The sequence below is a fragment of the Lichenostomus cassidix genome, chromosome 3, assembly GCF_008360975.1.
Source record: "Lichenostomus cassidix isolate B80296 chromosome 3, HeHo_3.0, whole genome shotgun sequence".
NCBI classification, from domain to species: domain Eukaryota; kingdom Metazoa; phylum Chordata; class Aves; order Passeriformes; family Meliphagidae; genus Lichenostomus; species Lichenostomus cassidix.
Window position 1 is genome coordinate 39,014,608 of NC_139483.1, and position 23,176 is coordinate 39,037,783.

General features: G+C 38.0%; 1 protein-coding gene across 22 annotated transcripts in view; it reads left to right on the forward strand.

Annotated features, from left to right (window-relative positions):
• AFDN (afadin, adherens junction formation factor) overlaps nucleotides 1–23,176 on the forward strand; it is a 118,817-nt gene that overhangs the window by 92,427 nt on the left and 3,214 nt on the right. For 5 of the 22 annotated variants that reach the window (XM_085055361.1, XM_085055360.1, XM_085055365.1 and 2 more), the window contains 11 exons: nucleotides 3,445–3,510; nucleotides 3,669–3,742; nucleotides 4,300–4,418; nucleotides 5,470–5,664; nucleotides 5,922–6,013; nucleotides 6,451–6,639; nucleotides 9,307–10,329; nucleotides 10,569–10,661; nucleotides 12,149–12,184; nucleotides 16,651–16,785; nucleotides 18,910–19,429. In XM_085055361.1, coding sequence (XP_084911487.1) covers nucleotides 3,445–3,510; nucleotides 3,669–3,742; nucleotides 4,300–4,418; nucleotides 5,470–5,664; nucleotides 5,922–6,013; nucleotides 6,451–6,639; nucleotides 9,307–10,329; nucleotides 10,569–10,661; nucleotides 12,149–12,184; nucleotides 16,651–16,785; nucleotides 18,910–19,429 — 2,542 coding nt within the window. Of the gene's footprint in view, nucleotides 1–3,444; nucleotides 3,511–3,668; nucleotides 3,743–4,299; nucleotides 4,419–5,469; nucleotides 5,665–5,921; nucleotides 6,014–6,450; nucleotides 6,640–9,306; nucleotides 10,330–10,568; nucleotides 10,662–12,148; nucleotides 12,185–16,650; nucleotides 19,430–23,176 lie in introns of those variants that run through there. The other 17 variants (XM_085055373.1, XM_085055374.1, XM_085055377.1 and 14 more) reach the window with 15 other exon arrangements.

Here is a 23,176-nt window from a genome sequence, read left to right on the forward strand (position 1 = left end):
TGGTGGATGCCCCATCCCTGGAAGTGTTCATGGCCAAGCTGAATGGAGCTCTGAGCAGCCTGGTCTAGTGGAAGGTGTCCCTCTCTGTGGCAAGGGGGGTGGAGCAAGATGGTCTTTTAGGTCCCTTCCCACCCAAACTATTCTGTGGTTCATCCTGGTTTCATCCTTTCCATAATTTCAGAGTGCATATTATCTGTTCTGGGGGGTTTATGTTGGTTTTTTGTTGGTGTTTTTCTTTTTCCCCCTAAAGTCTCAAAAGAGCCCTACCAAGAATCTCTAATTCTGTTTACACTTTGGCATCTTTCAGCAGTCTTGTTCCTGGCTTTTTCCCAATTTAATTATGAAATCCAATGGAAAATGTTTTGTGGGGTGGGGGTTTGTTGTGTTTTGTTTGGGTTTTACTATTTAAAACAGGCAAGATGTGGTAGTAGAAGTAAGAAAGTGTTTTCTATTGGCTGATTAGAGAGATGATAAATAATTGTATACATACAACTCATAATCCCATTGGCTTTCAGTTTCTTGATTGTTGCTGAGGTGAGGAGTCCTTGTCTATTTAGTTGGTTCTCTCAAGAAAGTTATTCCATATTTCTGATGGTCCTTGTTATTCTCTGAACGTCATGGTTCTGTTGGTCTCATTTTGTAAGGGAGTAATCAGAAGTCTAAACAGTTTTCTAAATGTGACCCTTTTCGATTTTTAGTGACCATGGTGGTTTCTGCTTTGTTTATTCTTGTCTGTTAGTTCTGCTGGCTTCCAGATTTCTGAGCTGATGTAAGATGGCTCTGAAAACGGTGACTATACTTTAGGAGTTAAAGTCAGTTTAGAAACCACTCTGTAGGTATTTGTGCAATTGAAAATGTTTATTTCAGCATAACCTGCAAACCAGTGCATATATCGTGGGCTTATACAGAAGATTTCCACTTCATTTAATGTGCACTAAGAGTCATAATCAAGCATGAGAAAGGTGATGTGTACACATGGATACAGTGTCTGATGGAATACATGAGTAGCAAAGTCAAAATCCCAAAGCTGCTTGATTAATGTGTGCACTGTTTTAAGTGGCAGTGCTTTTCCAAAAGTTTGCTTGTTTTTACCTAATTTTTGTATTAGACAGATCTTTGTCTGAATTTCTGGACCTAAGAGATTCCTGCTAGCATCCTTTGAAGTTAGGACTGAGTAAAAATGCTGTCAATTCCAGGTGGCTTCAGAGGAATCTGGTTATCCTTGGTCAGTCTGGCCACCAAGAAAAGCTGCTGTTTGGTCTCTGCAATGACAGACGTGATGCATGAGGTTATAACTGCAAGGGTGGGTGGGTGAGTTGCTGTTAATTCTTTTTGCCCTTTGGAATTCAAGGAGCTTGCCTTTAGGTATACTTAGTGGCTGGAGGCAGAGGAAGGGACATATAAAACCCCTTTATGATTTAATTTTAAGTTCCCAACAAGGGAAGGTGGCAACTGGTTTTGCCAACAGTGCCCTGATGGGATCCAGCACCTTAGAAGGCTGGAGCATTTCTTCACATTTGGACCAGTGAAATACATCTTCACCCCATTACTGCTCCAGTGTTCAGCATCATGTGATCCTTCTCCTGCTCTTGGTTTTGACTTACTTGATAAATCTTCTGTTTGGCACATTTAGTTACATTATTGTTTGCCTTTCTTTTGGGACGTTTATGAGCATGGTGAACAGCACATTCATTTAGGGCTCCTCTGCAACCTTCCATTCCTTGTAAAAACTAACAACTTTGAATCCATTATTGAGCCTGTTACTAATACTCAGGGACAAGTTCCTTCATATTGCATGTCACCTTGAAGTCCTAAAGAACTCCTGCTTAAAGATCTTGCTATGTCCACCTTGAAAGTCTAGGTGTTCAGCTAGATTATCCTTCCTCATGTACATCTTGGTTGCTGGGGGGGGGCGAAGTTTTGTGAAGCTGATTTCATTTTTCATTACATTCGTCTAGCTGTCTTCTGACTTGTATTTCTCATAACTTTAGCCAATTTTTCTGGTATAAAATGAAAATTATTCTGCAGTTACTGCCGTGTTTCTTTAGAGCGCTTAAAAAAACCCAAAAAGCAACTAAATTCTTTTAATTGCCTTTATATTCTTTCTAGATAAAGAAAGTATCTGTATTTCAGTTATTCATTGCAATTTTCCTTTTTATTCATAAGTATGGGCTTAAGCAATTATGAAAAATTTGGACACAGAATGTTAATCTGGAATCATGAGACTTGAAGGAATTCTTTTTTCTGTGGCTTTTGTGTAAACATTGGGATTAACTCGAGATTTAATCAAAACAGGTCTTTCAGTTGCTTAGAAAACCATGTTTGTATAGCACTAGCTTTTGAACAATCTTCACCTTGATTCTTATTTTACTTTATTATAACAATGGGAGCAATGCATGCTTTTGCTGCCAAAAGAAAAGAGTTGAAAGTGGAGCAGGGGGGTAGGAAGGAGGAAGCTGTGTGTTCAATATCAAAGCAACTTGGGGTGTTATTTTAGAAAAATGATGTAACGATTAACACTATGGTCCATTGAAAATGTACGTAGCACTCTCCTAAGTGACTTGCAGAGTGAAATGGCACCGTTTGTTATAGTAGATAAATGACAAGTAATAGTCTTACTTTTTAAGGGACAATTTAAAGGTTTGTGATACTAACATTTGGACTGATTTGTGTGGTGTCTTGTACATTGGAGCATGTGTATGACACAACAGCATGGCTTGAATAGATGCTTTCGTTCTCGTATCTTGGATCTCCTGGTTGTCTTGCAATAAATGCACTGTTAACAGTCCTTTCAAAATGTAGCAGAATACTTTTGAGTATTTTGAGGAAGATGCTTTATGAACAAAATTGCATGGTTGTGCAGTAGACTTAAATATTGGCTCTGTCAATTCTAAAATACTTATGTCTGCTTTACTTGTTTATGTAAAGCTAGAATCACTCTTCATTCCTTTACATTCGCTCCTTTACAGTCCTAATGAATGTAAAAAAGCTTTTTATTCCTTTTTCTTGTAATCTTCAATTTACCTGTTTCATTGGGGTACAGTGCACTCTTTTGAAACATAATACAAAGAGGTCTAAATAGTAGTAACAACATGTGTGTAAAAGTGCAAATAAGTATTTCTTATTAGAAGGGGACTACAACAAACTTCTAAAGTTTAAGTTTTAGTTAATGTATTTTCTTTCTTATTCAAACTTGCATTAAGACCAAATACTCTTTGCTTCTAACAAAGCTTGCAGATTTAATAGGCTTAATATTAAATTTTTCATATGACTTCAATTGAATGTAACTCTTCTCTGTATAATTGTTTTTTCTCCAGTTTGAAAATACATAAAAGCAATGAGAAAGCAGAGGTTTGCTTAGCCATGTAAAATTCTGATTAAAGTTTGTGGAGTGCTTAGGAGAGCACATATAAATTAACTAAATTAATGCATCTTTCTCTGTAGGGTGCTGGTCAAGACAAACTTGGAATATATGTCAAGTCTGTTGTGAAAGGAGGTGCTGCAGACGTGGTTAGTAATATTTTTAAATATCCAATTTCAAAGGTGGAAAGATCCTTCGGAAATGCTTTAAAATCCTTTGTTTGCTAGAATGTGTGAATAATTGATGTTTTAATTGAGACCATGTTAGCATTGGTGTATGAATTTTCTTGTCTTGAATATGTATTTAGGATGGTCGTCTGGCTGCAGGGGATCAGTTGCTTAGTGTGGATGGTCGAAGTTTGGTGGGCCTGTCCCAGGAAAGGTACGGAATGCTTTCCTTGGTTGTTTTTACAGGAAGAAAATGTTAGGTTAATAACATACTGAAATGGGCAGAAGCTCAGTTTTTTACATTTTAGGCTTTGTCTTGGCTTTTGATAACTGCCTGTGAATAACCTTAGTAACAAGTTCAACTGTTTGTGTACTGTTCTTCCCTTCTTTTCATATGATATGGGTTGTCTGTATAGAAGAGATTGTATTATACATTTTAGTTTTGGTTTTGAACTATCTTTATTTAGCTCTAATTTTAAATATTTTGGCTTCTGACCATTAAAGCAGAAACTGGGAATAATTAGTACTTGCCAGTAGGTGTTATCTCTGTGCAACACCTACTGGCAAGTAATAAGCCCATCTTCTTGTCATCACCTTGTAATTATTTTCAAAGTGATTTTAAGTATTAATCAGAAAAAGAAAAGAGAGTGCTTTGGCAAGCAACAAATGCTAGAATAGGGGTGAAATGGCATGACATAGAAATTAATAATAAGGGTAACTAATACAGTGCCCAATTTAATTGTGTTTTATTTGCTTTGCCTTTTATTGCAGGGCAGCAGAACTTATGACTAGGACAGGTTCTGTAGTAACACTAGAAGTAGCAAAACAAGGAGCAATTTACCATGGTCTGGCGACCCTGCTTAATCAGCCATCCCCGATGATGCAAAGAGGTAAAGATAATAATATTATTGATGTTAGTAACAGCTTTGTAAGTCTGCTTTCTGCATTTATAAGAATGCAGAAAATATAATAATTTACAGTATCTTACCAAGTATTGCCATAATATTAAATCAGAAAATAAATAAAATTGCACAGGAGAAAAAGATTTCCTTTCGTAACAGAAGTTCTCATTTTGAATACTGTTTGAAATTTTCCTAGACTAATAATTAATAAATGATTTGCACATGTAGCTTTCAAAACTTAATTATGCATTTAGACACAATTCTGATCCGAATTAATTTTTGTTTTAACAACTAGAATATAATGAATATAAAGGGCATTAAACTGAATGGCTTTTTTGTCCCTTTCATAAGAGCTTTACTTCTCTCAGAATATGGCTTCCTTGTAACTACAGAGTACAGTGTAATTACTAGGAGAGAAATAAATAGGAACAGAAGCCCTGGAATGTATTTTGCCATTAAATTTTAATTTTTTAATTTTTTTTTAGACTAGAACTGTTGAAATGTATCTCCTTAAGTTTCTAGGTCTGATCATAAGAAGTTCTTGGATATTTTTCTAATGTTTGATTTTACCATCCTACTTCAAAACACTAACAAAAGACATATTAAATCTAATATAAAATAATACTGTGAAGGAAATAATTTTGTCAATGAAGACATTTTCTACATACAGGGTAGTACTACAGTATAGAAAAGAATGGGTTAAAAGAACAAATCCTTATTATCACAGTTTACAGCACCATCCCAGATGCCATATGCCTCAGTCATCCAGAGATCTTACAGTATAACACATTTGGCTTTTCCAAATATTGTATTACCTTGTCAGAAGTCCTTTTGAAGAATACACATTGAAGGAATTCTCTGTATTTGATACAAGATTGAAATTGCATCGTATTTTAAAGAGCAAAGATATTAAAATCTAGCATTTGCTTTACTGGGAACTTAATTTTTAATATAAGCTCAAGGTAGCTCTGGATTGGAAAAAAAATATGCTAGACAGTAGTTAAGTGAAAGGGAGAAACTACATATCCAACTGTTACAGTTTCTGACCGCCGTGGCTCAGGTAAACCCCGACCAAAGAGTGAAGGCTTTGAGCTGTATAACAACTCCACTCAAAATGGATCTCCTGAGAGTCCTCAGCTGCCATGGACGGAGTACAGTGAACCAAAGAAGCTGCCAGGGGATGACAGATTGATGAAGAACAGAGCCGATCATCGTTCCAGCCCCAATGTAGCAAGTAAGAAAGATTATCCTTATTTTCGGGGTAGATGCCTTCTCCAGTGGTTTTAGAGGCTGTTGTATTCAAAAGGGGGTCATTCTTTTGAAAAATGGATTAAGTTTAAAATACTAGTGTAATAGTAACATTTGGAGCAAGCCTCTTGCTAGAACTACTTAAAGAAAACAATGTAGTTATTTCGTGAATACTGTTAATTTATTAAGTTGTGTAAATTATTACTAACAGTCATGTAAATGCTTCCTTTAACTTTCCAACAGATCAGCCTCCAAGCCCCGGGGGAAAGAATGCTTATGCATCTGGAACTACCACCAAAATAACCTCAGTCTCTACTGGAAATCTTTGTACAGAGGTCAGAAGTGGCAAGCAGAATGCTGGCTATTAAACTTTCCTTGGCTGTCAATAATGTCAGTGTGCTTAAGTCAAACCAGTGTCTTACTGAACTATTTGACCACAATGCTGGTTCTCGTGACTGGGTGGAGTTTTGCTTATTACAGCTAATGAAAGGTTGAGACAGTTTTCAATGATTTCACTGAATTTTGTTAATGAAGTTGTCCTTGTGATTTCTTAGGTTTGTGCAATATTGCATACTCACTTTGAGACCATAAAAGCATGAGTCATAGCCACAGTTATATTTGATGCTAGGCAACCTCTTTGTCTCCTGTCCCACACGAGTAATGCTCTAATGTGCCAAAAGAAAATATTTGGAAAATGCATGTTTAGAAAAATCTTCCATGCAGATCTATGTGATTAGAAAATTCTACCTTATATTCTTTCTCCCTTCTTCAGGAACAGATTCTGCCACCACGACCTGAAGCTTATCCCATCCCAACACAGACCTATACTAGGGAATATTTCACATTCCCAGCTTCCAAGTCCCAGGATCGAATGGGTCCAGCTCAGAGTCAGTGGCCAAATTACGATGAAAAACCACAGATCCAGGCAGAAAGTAATCATTCTATCAATACTACCATGCAGGTGAGGAGTAATTTTTTTCAGTACAAGGAGACAAACCAGAAAGAAACTGCTTGCTTTCCTCTCCCAGACTGCTAGAGACTTTTTTCAGAATAGTCAGCTCTCTATAACTATACCATAAGACAGGAACAACTATACTTTTGCCAGGATGGGCTTGAGTTCAGTAACCCTATGCTTTCCTCCCCCTGCCCCCACTTCTCATTTTCCCCCCCCTGCTCCTTTCATGGAATTTATGTTATCATGTTCTGCAGACCTGTCACCTGGGGTATTTTAATCCCCTGTTAGAGGTAATGGGGTGTAAGTGGTAGTAGGGTTTGTCTTGTAAAATATTTTGTGGTTTTCTAAAAAGCAAACTAAATCTTCCATTCTTCCAGGGTTTATGTGGAAAAATGTTTGCCTGAAGGGTGTGTTGTTTAAGTAACAAAGTGAAATATTAAAATTGAAATAAAACAGTACTTTGAGACCTATCCAAGGTCTTCACTGAAGCACATTCCTTTCTCTCAGAAAAAAAGAAAATACAATAAATTTAAAAATTAAAATTAAAAAACAGAAAAATAAATATATAATTTCAAATTGTATCTATTATCAAAGTGCAAATGCATCTTGACATGCATCTTGACTTGAAATAAATTTACCCACATTGTACTTTTAGAAATTAAAAAATAGTGTTGTTCTGTTCCTTTTAAACAAGAACTTCACTCAAATCCATACAGGAAATTAAACCTAGATCTACTAAATCCAGTTACTGGATGATCTTTTTCTCTAATCCACCAGACTTAAAAATATCGAGAGAGAGCTTTTTTTTTTTTTATTTCTTAATTAGTGATAAGAGCAGAGACTTATACTATGATTATTTTGTTTTACTTTTGGACAAACAACGTCATGTAAATTATCTTGAGAGTCTATGTAAGTAAGCAAAATAAGGATTGTTTATTGGTTATTCACACATGTATGGGCAAGTGAATTCAGTGAGAAGTCAATTGAACAAAAACTTGGTGCCCTTTCTTTTTTTAATACTGTGGAGATCAAATCCTAATTATTTGGGCTGTTAAAAAAATAGATGTTTTGCTAAAAGTAGGATGGTAATTTTGAAGGGGAATGCTGCAAGTTGAACGACTGTGGCAAATCAATGCATAAATGTTTTGGTGAGTTTCCGTCCTTAACTCTTTCACATTTCATTATTTCATCTCATTTAGTCTTAGCTGCATAGTTAACTTCTTGGAGCTCTCTGTCAATGGTGGGAGAAGGGTCAGGTGGGTGGGTGCCTCCACAGAATGGTTGCAACCCATTTGTCTTAACTGAATTCTGTGATAATTGCTGCCCGGACATGCCTCTCTCCCCTGTGAAAGACAAGCTTGAGTGAGTAGCATAGATGAGGTGGTTAAAACTGGTAAAGATGAAGCCCATCTGTTAAAATTGTTGACAGATACTGAATTTGAGCTATAGCCTTAAGGCTGAAGGTAGTGTGGAAAAGCATATTGCTAAAGCAAAATAGAAGCTTTAACTCCTTACAAGCACTGGAAGCATTCACAGTTTTTCCCTGCCATACAATAGTTCTTTTAAGTTGAAAATTAGAGGAAAATGGACTTTTTACAAAAATAAAAAAATATGCTTTAATCTTTTCAGTGAGAACTCGGCTTGTAAAAAAACCTGCTAAATGTGTTTTCTGTTCTGAAGGCATTAGCAAACTGTTTGGCTAGATGCATCTTTACAGCAAATCTAACACAAATAAATGTGTATTCAGCTCTGTTGGACTAATAGAGCATAAAAAATACACTTGTTCCTCTCAAAGAAGGCATTGTTTAGAGGTCATGGTTAAGGTCATTGATGGAGGAAAATAAAAGGAGTTTGCTTTGTTAGTCTTCTCTCAGTTGTTGATAATTGGTGCATTATGTGTTCAGTGCTTAGCAGTTCCTGACATTCAAAATACTAATATTTGCTTCAAGAAAATCATTAACAGATTTAATAATCCTGGTTTATGGTCCAGTGTTCCTTTTCTGGTGGTTGTTCAGTGCTATGAGACTCTGAGGCTGTATAGAAAAATACTTGGTGTTTGATGCACTAAAGTGACAAAAATCTCAGACCATTCTACTCATGCTCAAGGAGCAGGTGGAATTAGACCTGCCTGCCTGGATTCCGTACCCTGACTGGCTTTAGTAATGGGAGCTTCCTATGGGGCCTGTTAATGGAGGAGGGTGGGCAGAGGCTCTCTCTCTCTCTCTCTCTGTGCAGCCTTTCTGTTTGCTTTTCCAATAGGAAAGATGTTCAGTGAAGCCAGCTGAAGTCTGAATGGCAGAGCTGGTATGACTGAGCCATGGCTCGGAGCTGCCAGGGCTCTTGTACTCACATGTGGGGGAGGGGGTGTCAGGGATAGTCCTGAGAAACTGTGAGCTGGGGAGGTTTTCAGCTTAAACTCCATTTTGCATTCATCCTTCCTCCCAGTCCAGTTACCAGGCAGTTCCCAGGAGCTTGCTAAGTCTTCCATCACTTGAATGAGTTAAGAAGACTGAGAAGAATATTTTATTGTTGGTTTTGGGAAACTTACTAGGCATGGAAATGCTGAAATTTGTTAAAAGTAATTACCTTCAGTAATAAGAATGTGTTTTTAAGCCATTCTCAGATATGCTTTAATGATGATGGACTGATATACCTTGTTTAATTTTTTTTCAGCGTGTAGCTCGTTCCCAGGAAGAGCTCAGAGATAAAGTTTTCCAGCCAGAGAGGAATCGTTTGGAAGTTGTTATACGGAAGGATGTGGAGTACATTGATCGGAAGTCAGAGAGCGATCAGTGGATGAATTCATCTGTGGATTCCAGCACATCTAGCCAAGAACACCTGAACCATTCCTCCAAACCGGTCTCGCCTGGTTCTTGTTTAACTAAAAGTGGACCTGGCCGTTGGAAAACTCCAGCCACTGGCCAGCCGACTCCAGTGGCCATTTCCCAGCCCATCAGAACAGATCTTCCCCCTCCACCACCACCTCCTCCAGTGCATTATGCAGCTGAATTTGATGAGCTACAAATGGATTTGCCTCTGCCTCCCCCTCCTCCTCCAAATCAGATAGGAGCACAAGCATCCTCCCAGGTAGCTGCTGCTGAGCGTAAAAAAAGAGAAGAGCATCAGAGGTGGTATGAAAAGGAAAAGGCACGTTTGGAAGAAGAACGAGAAAGGAAACGTCGTGAGCAGGAGAGAAAACTGGGCCAAATGCGTTCTCAGCCACTAATTCCTGCTCAGCCTGTGGTTCCTCCTGTTTCCCTTCAACAAGTGAAATCGGAAAAACCCTCAACTTTGCAGAGGTCTCAAGAAACAGTTATCCGAGAGCTGCAGCCCCAACAGCAGCCACGGACTATTGAGCGGAGAGATCTGCAGTACATTACTATCAGCAAGGAAGAACTGTCCTCTGGTGACAGCCTCTCTCCAGATCCCTGGAAACGGGATGCTAAGGAGAAACTGGAGAAGCAGCAACAGATGCACATTGTGGACATGCTGAGTAAAGAGATTCAGGATCTTCAGAACAAGCCTGATCGTACAGCAGAAGAAAACGACCGCCTCCGCAAACTCATGCTTGAGTGGCAGTTCCAAAAGCGACTGCAAGAATCAAAGCAAAAGGATGAAGATGATGATGAAGAGGAGGATGATGAGGTGGATACTCTGCTCATCATGCAGCGACTGGAGGCAGAAAGAAGAGCAAGGGTAAAAAGGGGATAATCCTTTCTCAAAAAAAAAAATTGTAAATTCCTAGCTTGGTGGGTTTTCATGCTTTGAGTATTTTGATGTTCTTAGAGGGTAAAGGAAGATGAAACTTTATTAAATGTCTTGAATTTTAAAGTTAATAACTTAGAGTGGCTTCACCAGTTAATGTGTTATGAAAGTATCAAAGCTACCTTTTTTAGAATTCAGTTTAGCAATTGAATTTACTTTTCTGGTTTTAGGGAGAGAAAAATTCCTTTTGGATAAAGGGATTTTACCATGTACCTAGAGTATGGTCAGAACGTAAAATAGGGCAGGAATTTGCTTGCAGAAAGGTAAGCAAAAACATTTGAAATTATGAAAGTCTGTAGGAGAATCAGGAATAAAAATAGTGTGATTTCTCCCTCCCCATCCTAATGTATTTACCTCTAAGAGTTTTTATTTGTAGTCTTGGGACATGAACACAGGCACTGAATGCATACGGTTTCCAGGGAATAGTGAGTTGAACAGACACTCCAGCTTGCAGGTCTGATCCAGCTGCTACCTCTACCTTTACCACCACCTCAGTGCTGACCCCAGAAGTGGGGAGCCATTGGTTGAGCCACTTGGTTTTGGGTGGTGTTAACGGCTAGTACACTCTGTCTAGGGCTCCAGGTCATGCATGCCTGGATTTTTCATGGTGTCCAGTTTAATCAGCATCTGACAAGGTTTGATTACATTAGCTTCAGTTTTGTGAAAGTATATATGTAATAAGATAATACATGTGAATAGTATGATGAAATTTTTAATCACTCTGCTGGTGGCTGTTGTCTCCCAAGACTCTGCTAAATATACTGTTATTGAGAAAAAGCTTCTATAGGAAAATCTGTTATTTTCTGAATAACAGCATGGATCCCCAAGGTACATACCAATAGCTATGCTTTTCCAGGTTTAAAAGCTAGCTCTGTAATATGTGTAGTGTCTTCTGTGTGTCTTGAAAAGTTGACTTAATTCTGTGATAAGCAATGTTTAATTCCTGAGAGATGTTCGGACATGCTTGTTTTGACATTCAGAAACAGCTAGTGGCTTGAGTAGGATCTGAGTTCAGGATTCTTTTGGCAGCCTCATTTCCTAAACTTACTCTTCTCATATTCGCTGCAGTCTGCATTGCTTTCCTTTTATTCTTGTGCCTAACTTTATTACTGTGTAAAACAAGATACCTCAAACTTGGAAACTGAGGAAAGGAAAAGCTAAATATGTATTTGGCAAACAGGTTGCCCTAAAGTCCAGCATTGCTAACAGGCAATTTGTAGCACATAGACAGTTACCTATGGGCATAAAAAATTCTCATAGAACTGCCATTTTAACAAACAGTGCTTTTAAAATTTTGCTGTAGCAATGTGTCATTAAAGCCATGTGTCATTAAAAAAAAAAAAAGCCACTTGTATTGCGTAACAATGTTAGTCTTCTCTGCAAGTGCTGGCTTTAAAACACTATTTGTGCATAAAGTTTTTCCAGCTTTTGGAACATTTTGAAACTAAAAAATAACAGTTGTCTTGAACTGAATTCATGGTTGCATTTTCATTACATTTCACTGCTAGAGATGCCAGTTAAGTAGCATCTCTGCAGAAGTCCTGAGGTGTGTTGAATGAATCAATACTGATAAAAATTTTGGATTATTTGTTTTCATTTCTGTATTTCAGGTTTATGTCCATTCAGTTCCTCATTCTAATGCAGCCAACTAAACAAATAAAAGAAAATGCTTTTGGAGTAGCTCAAGTCTAACCTATCTTTATTTACACTGTGCATCTTTCTTTTTTTTCCCCTTTCTTACTACCTGCAGCAGACTGCTGTGCCAGCAATCTCTGTTCTAGATTTGGTATGTTTGTTTCTTTCTCTTCGATATCTCTTTCCCATTTCAATTCCTTATTATTAATAATAACAACTCTATGTGCTTTGGATGATGATTTGGCATCTTTGGGTGTTCAAAGATCATTATACAGTAAGCAGTAAGTTAACTGCAAGCATGCATTTGAATGTTTTCAGATGTGATTCCTTTCCCTGTGTTTCCTTCCTTTTAGATGTTGTGTTCTGCTTGCAGACTTGTTTGTTGCAGCAGTGGTCTAATATAAAACTATGTATCTGCTGTTTTGTGCAATTTTGTTTATAAATTCTTACTAATAACTTTCAGTGAAGAGGCTGTGAGGTAAGATTGCTTCCTTTCCTTTTCTCACCCATGCAGGTTTTAAAAGAGCTCTAGAAACACGATTCCTTTCCAGTTTGAAGTGAAATTATACTGAGAGCCTAATAATACAGCATACTTTTTCAGCACATGCTGACACCCTGTTGTTTACAGGTGTTACAGTTTTGTCATTAACATAAAAATGGATTTTAAACTCAGAAATTACTTCTGAACTGATATTTCCATGTTGGTTGCATAAACACGCAATCATTAAGTTACAATATAATTTCGGTTTCAATTTGTTAATACTATTCTCTTGCATCTAAAACACGGCAGGCTTTCAAACTGGAGCAGTAATTGCTGTGACTCCAGCTAATTCTATATTTTACTGCACTCACTGGACATGGGGACATGGAAAAGGAGTTCTGTAGTCTTCTAGAGCAGAAATACATCCCCTTCAAAGTCTATTTCTGTATAGTTGATGTACAAATTTGAAAGCAAGGTGATGCTTGCAAGTCCTCTTAGTATAATTAATCTGTGCTGCTTCAAAAAACTGTAAATGGGTCAGTTCAAAATATGGATTTGGATATTCTGCATTGCCTTAGGAAAAAAATCACCTTTTGAAATGCATACTTCAGGTAACTTAAAAAATCTAAGGTGTTCAGTTTTATATCTGTGTGGTGCATGAGTGTTAAGCAGTTTACAGCAGTGAACAGGTGAAGCATTTCAGCTTTCTGAATTAATGGAAAAGCCAGGATTTTTCCGACTTAGTGTCTTATCAATATTTTCTTATTACTACGCCTATATTTTTTTGCTCAAAACTTGATCCTTAGATCTGCAACTAGATAGATAAAGTACTTTTCCAAGCAGACTGTAAACACCTGGATCTTTATGTGATGGGGGGTTGGTGAAGGCAGACGGTGTCATCAGCTTGAAAAATGGATTAGACAAATGCATAGACATCACACCTGCAAACAGCTACTCAGAGGATTACACCAGGCTGTACCAGCTGACAGCTCTAGTACTGTGCTAAATGCTGGGGGAATACTAGACGGAAATGCCAGGCTCGTGTGCAGCTCTTGCCATGTTCAGACACAGCAGAATACTGGGCTAGATGGCTGCATGGCCTGAATCACTCGATTTATGATGTTTATAAATCTAGCTTTAGAAAAAGACAGCATGCTAATTCTGAAATAGTTGAACACTACATCCAGCAAATACTGCTTTTTCATGATTTCATCATTTTTTATACCATTCACATGGCATTCCAGACATAAATGCATCTAAAGGATGCCACTTAATACCCAAGTAATTGTTAGTTTGTTTCTAAAAAAAAAAAACCCACCAAAAAAAAAACCAAAACAAACCAAAACTTTCCAAGTTCGATGGTTTTTTGGTATGTCTAGGGTGAGCATTTGTGATAGCTGTTCTGCTAATTACAAGGCTGAAGGAAGGTGATGAACAGTTAATGCATGAATTGTCAGCTTAGCTAGTGTTTTGTTTTTTAAATTCCCCAGGCTGCTATGAGATCTGACCCAGCTTTTTAGCTGTTATTTAATAAATAGGTATAAATTTCAAGTTCTCCTGGACTATCTTTTAGAGTGTTTTAAACAGTGCTTGGAGAAATGAACGCCGTCTGAAATCTGAGACTTCCTGGATGCCTGGGAATATCTTAACATTCCTATAGGGTCAGCCCACTGGCCCCTTTGCAAGGAGCAATAGCTCAGAGGAAAGGTGGGCTTCTTTGCCCTCCTAGGTGTAGGAGTAGTGCTGCAAGTATGTGTTGGTCACAGGGAGACAAAGTTGTGGGGCTGAGTGAATGGTTAGGTCTTTGAAGTAGAGCTGGGTCGAAGCAGAGGAAAATAATTTGGTGCTTTGTGCTCAGCTGCTTTGCTCGGTTACAGCTGGGAGAATGCTTTTCTCTCTCCCTCTGGCTGTCCAGATCACTTGTTCCTTCCTGGTACTGTATAAACGTGCGGCTTTGGAGGAGATGGGGAAGTACAGTAAATCAGGTGAAAACATGACTTTCAAACAAGAGAAAAACTAGTTGGGATAGAGAAGCATGCAATACTCAACCTGGGAATCTTATAGTTGTCCTACTGGAAATGGGACGCAAAGCTGATTTTTCTTTGCATCTTAAAAATTTGGGATGAAGTTTGAATTGGGTACTGTCGTACACACAAGAATTAGACACAAATGCCTGCAAGTGCTCTGGCATGCCTCACCATCCAGCTGTTCTCCCAGCCTTGGTCTGGGAATGCTCCAAAGTAGAAACTAGTTACTGATCATAAAGAAATTGAATGTTCTCTCTTAATAGTCACTATTTTCCACTTCTGCCTTCCATATAAATTTTAGCCATTTTGCTAGGTATCATGTTTATAATAGCCTCTGACCTGGATACACTTGGCTTCACAATTCTTATGATTCCAATGTTAACAACAGTTCCCAGGTGAGCAGTCTGTTCAATTTTGCCTTCTTTCTTTAGTTAAGGTCACAAGACAATTGAACAAACCAGTCCTACTTTCTCTTAAATTAGTTGGAGATTCTTTCTTGTTTAAGGGCTTTTTGAGTGGGAATATTTGCTGCTAAGCAAAAAGACATCCATGCTGTAACCTGGGAGCAGTTCAGGGTGTTTTTCTAGATGTAGTTGGGACAGGAATTTTCTCACCATGCAGTTTTTGCTTGCCTTTTTTTTTTTTCTCAAGAGGAAGTTACTTCTCTTGTATAGGCACTTGTGAATTACCAGCTGTCTTTCCTTTTGACAGCAATATTCTCTCCTTTGCTAAAGTAATGTCTTTTTAATAACTAAGACAAGAAGTCTTAATGCAAGCAGGAAGTTTGGTTAACTACTCTGTTCCCTGCTCTACTGAGCAAACTGAGCTTGATCTTTCTGTTTGTCATTTCCAGTTAGGAATGACAAAGTTTTAGCCCTAAATAAGGGGAATTTACTTGGAGGTAGCATCCTCTAGAATACATTCACCAAATTAGAGCCTAAATGAAGTGAATTAATTTTGTTCTTTAGCTTTCATGCTCAAAAATAAACAGTGGGGAAATACTTGTAAGAAAATTAGCAAAAATGTTTAGTCTTTTAAAATTAATTAATTGGGGAGGAAGATACTTACATGAAGGTTGTTTTCAAAAAGTCTATCAGGGCTTAATTTCTCTTTCTCTCTTGTACTGCTTTGTGTGTTAAGGGTCTTTTTCTGTAAGTGAAATTGGATTGTAAAATCAAATCCAGGAGTAGAAAAGTATCCCTGTTACATGCAGTTTGTAGCAAGATGAAATAATTTACTGATTTATACTAATAAGAATAAAAACCAACTTGTGTGGAGGGAAAAAAATACTTTAAAACATATGCTACAGTAAGAAATAACACATACTTGTATTACTATGCCAGTGAATATTCCTGTCCATCAAGGGCTTATATACTTTTAGCTTTAAAGAATCATGCCGAGTTTGGACTGTGCTCAGTTTTCCTATCTGTGCAGTATCATACGCACATATAAACTAGTACTGTCTGTTGGACATGAGTTCTTCTTGTGAGCTGGTTAATCCCAGTAGTCAAAAGTTTTCTTTCCCTCACTCTGCTTTTCCAAAGCACATCTGCTGCAGATAGAGTGGGAGACTTTATTTATCTCCTGAGACTATTTGCAGACTTGCTGAATGAGCCTGTTACTCTAAATGGATTGACCCTTTGACTAATGAGTCATGATTTTCCGGTGCTTAAATTATAATCCAGAATGAAAAAAACAATTGACTGCTGAAGCTGTGGGTTGTTGGTTCCATGTATTTAATTTCACTTTACTGTACCAATGAGACTATGGTTTTTAAAGCTCTTTGGAATGTGAGTAACCTCAGTCTTCTGCTAGGGGTTCATATTATGACTGCTAAAAATGTCACCCTGTGTATTTTATGCTTTTATGTATGTAGTTCTGTGCGCCTCTGTTTTGCCCTTTTTTGCCTTTTTTTTTCCCCCTTAAGGATTTTAATCAAGCCAATGTAACACAGCATGTTCTTCATGGCTGGAAATTATATTGATGTATCTGTAGCATATAGTTTTCTACTGAATCGGTTATTTTGAAATGCCAGTGTTTGGTTACATTTTTTTGACCCATCTTTCCCACATGAATGACCAATTAACATTAAAATTGTGTCTCTGTTAGTTACAGGATGAAGAACGCAGACGGCAGCAACAATTGGAAGAAATGCGGAAACGAGAAGCAGAAGACAGGGCCAGGCAGGAAGAAGAGCGCCGACAGCAAGAGGAGGAGCGGACCAGGAGAGAGGCTGAAGAAAAGGTTGTGGTCTTATGAGTGCCACAGGGGTTCAGCCTGGCCACTGCCAGCTCAGTGTTGGCTCAGCAGGGGTTGAATACCATAGCCCTGGTGATAAAGGTCGTAGCACAAGGCTTCAGTTTGTCCAATCTAAACCAAAAAGTAATTAAACAAACAGCCCATTCCTGCTGGCTGGACTTGACTAGTATTGCAGAAATAGTACTGTGGGTTTACCAGCTGCAGGTTTTTAGCAGTGGCAAGAGCCTTTCTGAAAATCATGGAAAAAATCAGTTACTTCCTGTTTCCCTTCAGCTCCCAACATAACATGCATACCTTCTTTATTATCATGGCTCAGTTAGTGTTGGGTTTTCCTATGTGCCAGAGACGGCACTTGAATATTTTTGTAGTACTTTTGTAATATAGGTACAGAGAGAAGAACAAAATAGAGTGGAGTAGTGATGAATATTCCATATTGTTTTTTATGTCGGACTGTGGGAGGGAAGTGGTTTCTAGAAAGCAGGCAAATAATTTCAGTAGATGTGTGTGCAGTAAAATTATAAAAATTCAGGTTTGTAGGTTCCTTCAAAACTTTATATATGAATTTGAGACGCTTTACTGATAAAACTAGAAGACAAAGCAACTTATTTGACTCTTAGCATGTTTCTTAAGGCCTTTTTGTTCCTAGAGGAAGCAGTTACTTTTGTTCAGTTTGCTTGTTAGTCACACTGACTTCAGAATGAAGAAAGAAGGCTAGCTTTTAAAGTTGTTCATCTTGGAAGATTGAGCAAATACATTTAAAAAAACCCCAAACCTTAGATATATTAACTGTGTTAATTTATTTTTGTTAGATTGTTTTCAAGCTTTGTTAAATTGTTTCCCATAAACAGTATGGGTTGATGAGTAGAACAGGTGGTAATAAGATAGAAATGAGGAAGGTGTATCTGGAGTGAGGAAAGTAAAGTATTTAAAAGTATAATATAGGGAGCTTAAAAAATGCAAACCAAGAGAAACCTACCAAGGCTTTCTTAACTTCTGACAATGATGTAGCCAAATGACATTTGGATCACACACTTGACTGACAGATGTTGACTGAGATACTTCTACCAGCATCTACCAACTCAGTACCATCAGTAAAATAGTTTTAGAGAGTAGTACAAGGATATCAATTTCATGTCTTTGCAGTAGATGAACAAGATCAGATTCATTTATTATGTTTTTCAGCATAACTGACTCAGTCTTGGACAGATAAGCAGATAAGGTGAATTTTCTTAAACATGTGGACTAAAACTAGAAATGATGGTTGTTCAAAATGTCATATATTCCCAGCAGAAGTTATACTGTGCTTATACCAAAGGGTATTGTAACATACACGCAGTTCCCAAATGCACCTTCTCATTTGTTATCAAACAAACTGCTGAATAAACCCCTGTATTAATTTACAGTGTGTCTGAGACAAGAGCTGAACAGAATTAAATGCTATTTAGTTTAAAAACAGAACAGTCTTTTAAAGTGAAAAAAGACATAGAAGATATTTAATGAACTTTTAAATTGTTAGTGTCATAAATATCATTAGCATAGTTTCTGTTTTAAGTGTTTTTTAAACAGCATTTATTTGACGTCTGTTTTAGGAAAGTTCTTTGTAATTGATTTTTGTGTGAAAGTAGTTTTCCTGGTGTTTATACCAGAAACTTTGTTAGGAGTCATCTATTCCAAGGTTCTGTTGATTAATATACATTGTATAAGCATGAAACAAAATTACAGAGTTCTTTTTTTAAGATGGTAGTTAATTTTAGTTATTTTCCTCTCCCACAGATTCTTTACAGCATTAAAAATCTGCCCCTTATTAACTGTAGTTACATTTTGAGTAATAAATGTTGGAATGCCCTTAGTTTACACAGGCAGTTGCTTTAGTGACCACAGGCAGTGGTAAATCTGTAAATAACAGCTACACTGTGTTACTGGATGACTGCTGGGTTTTTGCACAGTAGTAAATATTCTTTGTATGAGTCCATATAGATGCCCTGCTTATTGCCAGAAAAGGAGACAAAAAAGATTTACAGAAGATGTTTGTAGCTCAGTGATAAAAAGCTTAAATCTCATAGATTGAAATGTCTGACTGCTGCGTTTCTGTTTCCTGTGGGCTTTCAGAGGCGCCAGGAAGAGGAGTATTACAGTCGCTTAGAGGCTGAAAGGCGCAGGCAGCACGATGAAGCTGAGCGAAGATTGCTGGAACCTGACGAGCCTGGTCTGTACAGACCTCCACTTCCACGGGAATATGAACTCCCATCCCCAACCCCTTCATCTAACGCTCCTCCTCCCCCACCTCAGCGAAACACCTCTTACCTCAAAACACAGGTCCTCTCCCCTGACACGATTTATACTGCCAAGTTTGTTGCATACAATGATGATGATGATGAGGAGGAGGAGGATTCCAATCTAGCAGGTCAGGATAAGTACTCCAGCACAAGAAAATCTTATGGTGACTTTCCTCCTGCCACCCTTAAGCCACAGCAGCCCTCCCGCCAGCCTCGCCCAGTTTCAGATGGCATCTTTCTTTCCAACTCATTCCAGTCATCTGCAGTCAATGCCAACAGTACTACTGTCAAAAAAAGCCAGCCCCCACCCCCATCAAACAAACCAAGTTTCATCCATGCCAGCAGCTCTAAAGGTAGACAAAATGAAATCAGTCATCTCTACAAAACTATCCTCGTATTTTCAACTCCAGTGCTCTAGATTGAATCACTTATTTTGTGATTTCCCCTTCCCTTAATCACTGTTTTCACTCTGGTGATCTAACTTCAATCCTGATATTAATAAGAATCCTTCAATTTTTAATTATTTTGATCTCTCCAATTTTCTTGCTCTTTATCCAAACTTTTCAGAAGTAAAAATTCCATCTTTCACATATGAATCAGAAATTATTTTAACTGCTACTCAATCAATTCGAAGTACTGTTGGTTTTGGCTTTCACTCTGTAGCTTTCAGTGATTTGTTTTGTATGACTGACCACTGTTTACTCAGGGCATCTGGAAGTGCACCTTTCTTGAACACAGGAAACCTCTTCTAATGGGTTCATGGACAGAACTTACCTTCTGCTTTGTTATTGGTAACAGGGTTCGCTCTCTTTAATAGTATGTGCAAATGGCTTTAAAAATTACATTTGTAGATGTGGTCCTTAAATACACAAGCACTGAGAGAAATACAGGTCTTGCAGTTAGTTTCATGTATTAGGCACCATTCCTGAAGTTCTGCTTTGTACAGTGCTGTTTCCTTGCAGAGAGACAAAAATCTAAATTTTGTCTTAGTACTGTTTGCTTTACGCCTTCCCTTCCCTTTGACACCTTTGTGTTTCTTTGACTCTTCATCTTGTTGTTGTATAACTCCAAGTGGCCAACCATAATGGATTTTAATTTCAATTAGAGCTCTAGCTGCTAGTAACTTCAGCGCCATATTTTATCTACAGAGTACTAGTTGAGCTATACTCCTGAATTCAAAACTAATTCAATCCAAAGTTTTGGGATTTTTTTAAACTGCTGCTGTATAGGAGAAATCTTGTATTCTTGACTCTTTGAGGATGTCTCACTCTGATAAGTTTGCACTTTATTGATACAATACTTTGTCTTTAAACAGCAGCAGCTGCTGGTACTTCTGTATTTGTTTTCTTCTGTATTCTTTTAAAGGAAGTGGTGGCCATGACATTCTCTTAGTTTATTCTTTTCACTTATGCTGGAGGTTAACAAGTGCGTGACAACCAACTCCAGCTGATCAAATCATCCTTCTAAAATGAAAACGGTAGCAAGTTGCCCGACATGCCAAGGGAAAGTGTTTATACTGGCTTCTAGCTGAATGGCTAACTTATTTTCTGGATTCAAGTCTCAGTGACACAGGTGGAAACCTAGACTATGGTATATCCATCATCACGTTTTGGCCGCCTAAAAAATTAGGAAAATCACTCACTTGCTTTATTCAGCAGTGTGCCCTGGGCATAGGGAGGATATTAGCCTGCAAATAGGTTCCATCTATTAGAAGCACTTCTAATCCCACTGCAATAGTACGTGAATCTGATTTGGGACATACGTGAGGCCACTGAGCTTCCTGTCTGCATTCTTTCCAATTGAGGCTCATGTCATCATTTTCCAGCAAGGCATCCTTCCCTTTGCAGGGCAAATTAGCATCTGCTACAGTTGGACTGCTTCCAGTGCTGAAGAGAAGCTCTGCACAGTACTGTGTAGTTTTTAATATTGCTGAAGGGACAGTTGAGCTCAGTTATAGTTACTGTCCCACTGCTGCAATTGATGATTAGTAGTTCCACTGTTTGGGGTCAGCACAGCACCCAGGTTGCATAAAAAGAGTATCCACAATGATTCACATGTAAAGGCATGGGGAGCCTGGGTATTTACGAAGGTGTTGCCTGTGAGATCTCAGGATATAGTAGTCTCTGTGGTGATAGTCTCTCTCCTGCAAGCCCATCTGTCACTCCTGTCTGGCTCTGTAATGGGTTCTGGATCTTAAAGGAAGGTGAGGGAAGGTTTTAGCTTTTCAGTGTGTTTTCATTAGACTGGAGTATAAGCAGACATTCTGGACTCTACCTGCTGTGTGCTACCATTATGCCTGCCCACTGTGCAAATGAAGCCACTGATAAACCCACAGCCAGTTTTGTATCAGAAGGACTTCAGCTTTTGAACACTGGATGTCACAAAGAATTAAGAATATTTTGAAATGGCAGGCTTCTGACATGAAACTTCGGTACTTTATGTCTGTACTGAATTTTTTTTCTTTCAAAGGACTTTCTTTTTCTAGAAATTCTAATTTGAAACTGACTGTAATAAACAGTAAAATATGCCTTCCATCACAGTTCATAGGCTTCCAAAAGCCCTTGCTTCCCTTCCTTATTTGGTACTTTGAAGGCTGTACATGTAATGAATTAAGGAATGCTAGAGCCATCAGTCACTAGTTGTCACCACCACTCTCCCTGCCTCCCATCATCCGCACCCCAGAATGCCATTTCCTATATAATTGCATTTCTAATCCTGCTTTCTGTTACTTTTAATGGAAAAATGAGTATCAGGAAAGTGAAATGTTCAGTGGTATTGTGTGTGCACATTTGTTTTTCCTGGAAAACAATCAAAACGACAGTCTACAAAGATTTGGTTAGGATTTTGGTAACAATTAAGGAATATTGTAGTATGATGCTTCGCCTTTAATAGCCTAATTCATAAACCATACAACTAATTCTGAATACTCTTATTTCGTAATTTTTAAAATAGCCATGAGAACAGGTTAACTTCACTTGATTGCTCAAGCTTCTATGAAGACTGCCTGCGTAACGTACAAAGCCGTTTGCACAAAATGCAGAATTCACTGTGCAGTTTGACCATCTCCCATCTCGCTGACTCTGTTACATTCCTGTCCTTTACAGCTCTTTCCTGTTCTGAGTGTTAACTCTAGTAAACCACGCTTCTGCAAATTTTGCTCTCGTGCCTTCTTCCACTGGGTCTCTTAAGACCATTGAGTCTGTCAGCTCTCAGGAAAAAGCCAATACCCAAATGAAAACCGTTATTGTAATATAAATTAAAGTATGAACCACAGCTTGTGGATCCTACTTCCCTTTTCAAAGTAGGGAAGGCAGTACTTACAGGAATGTAAGACCCACGTCTGAGAAGAAAAAAATCTTCATATACCTGGCATACCCAGTATCATTTGGTTTGCTGCAAATTTTTGGTGGAAAAAAATCTGCCTACAACACATTAGCTAAATTGGCTTGTGTGTTCCAGCTTTATTTGCATATTACTGAATATTTACGAGAAGCTAGATGTACCAGTGGAAGACGCAAACATCTCCTTTTGTACCAAAGAAGGTTCACAAGACATAACATGTACAATATTGAGACCAGAACTGTCTGAAGATGAATCTGAGTAGAGTACTGACACTTCTTTCTACTCTTTTCCTGACAGTTATTAAGAGAATATGGTCTTAAATAGAAATTAAATCATTAAACTTCTGATTGGAAATAAAAGGTTTTGTCTTGTGCCCTTCAGAAAGAATTAATATAATGTGTAAAACCTGTGTGTTATATCAACTTAAAGGTGCAGTGCTGCAAGAGTTGCTTGAAATTTAAGGGCGGGAGTAAGGGGGCATCTTCTGGATTATACAATTTGCTTACTCAGACAAAACAAAGACTAAAATTCTGATTCTCCTGAATTGCAAAGATGGCATGTACTAATCTTTGCTTTCTTTTAGCCTCAGAAAGAGAGGAGCTGCAGCTAATTTATTTCTAGTGGAGCTTGTCACAGGACAGTGAAGAGTGTTGCTCTTTCTGTCAATCTCCTTGAACAGCTTCTAATGTCTGTATAAAGACCATGATTTGGCATGTGCTGGATAATCTAAACAAAATGGGTTCTGACTCAAAATTAGG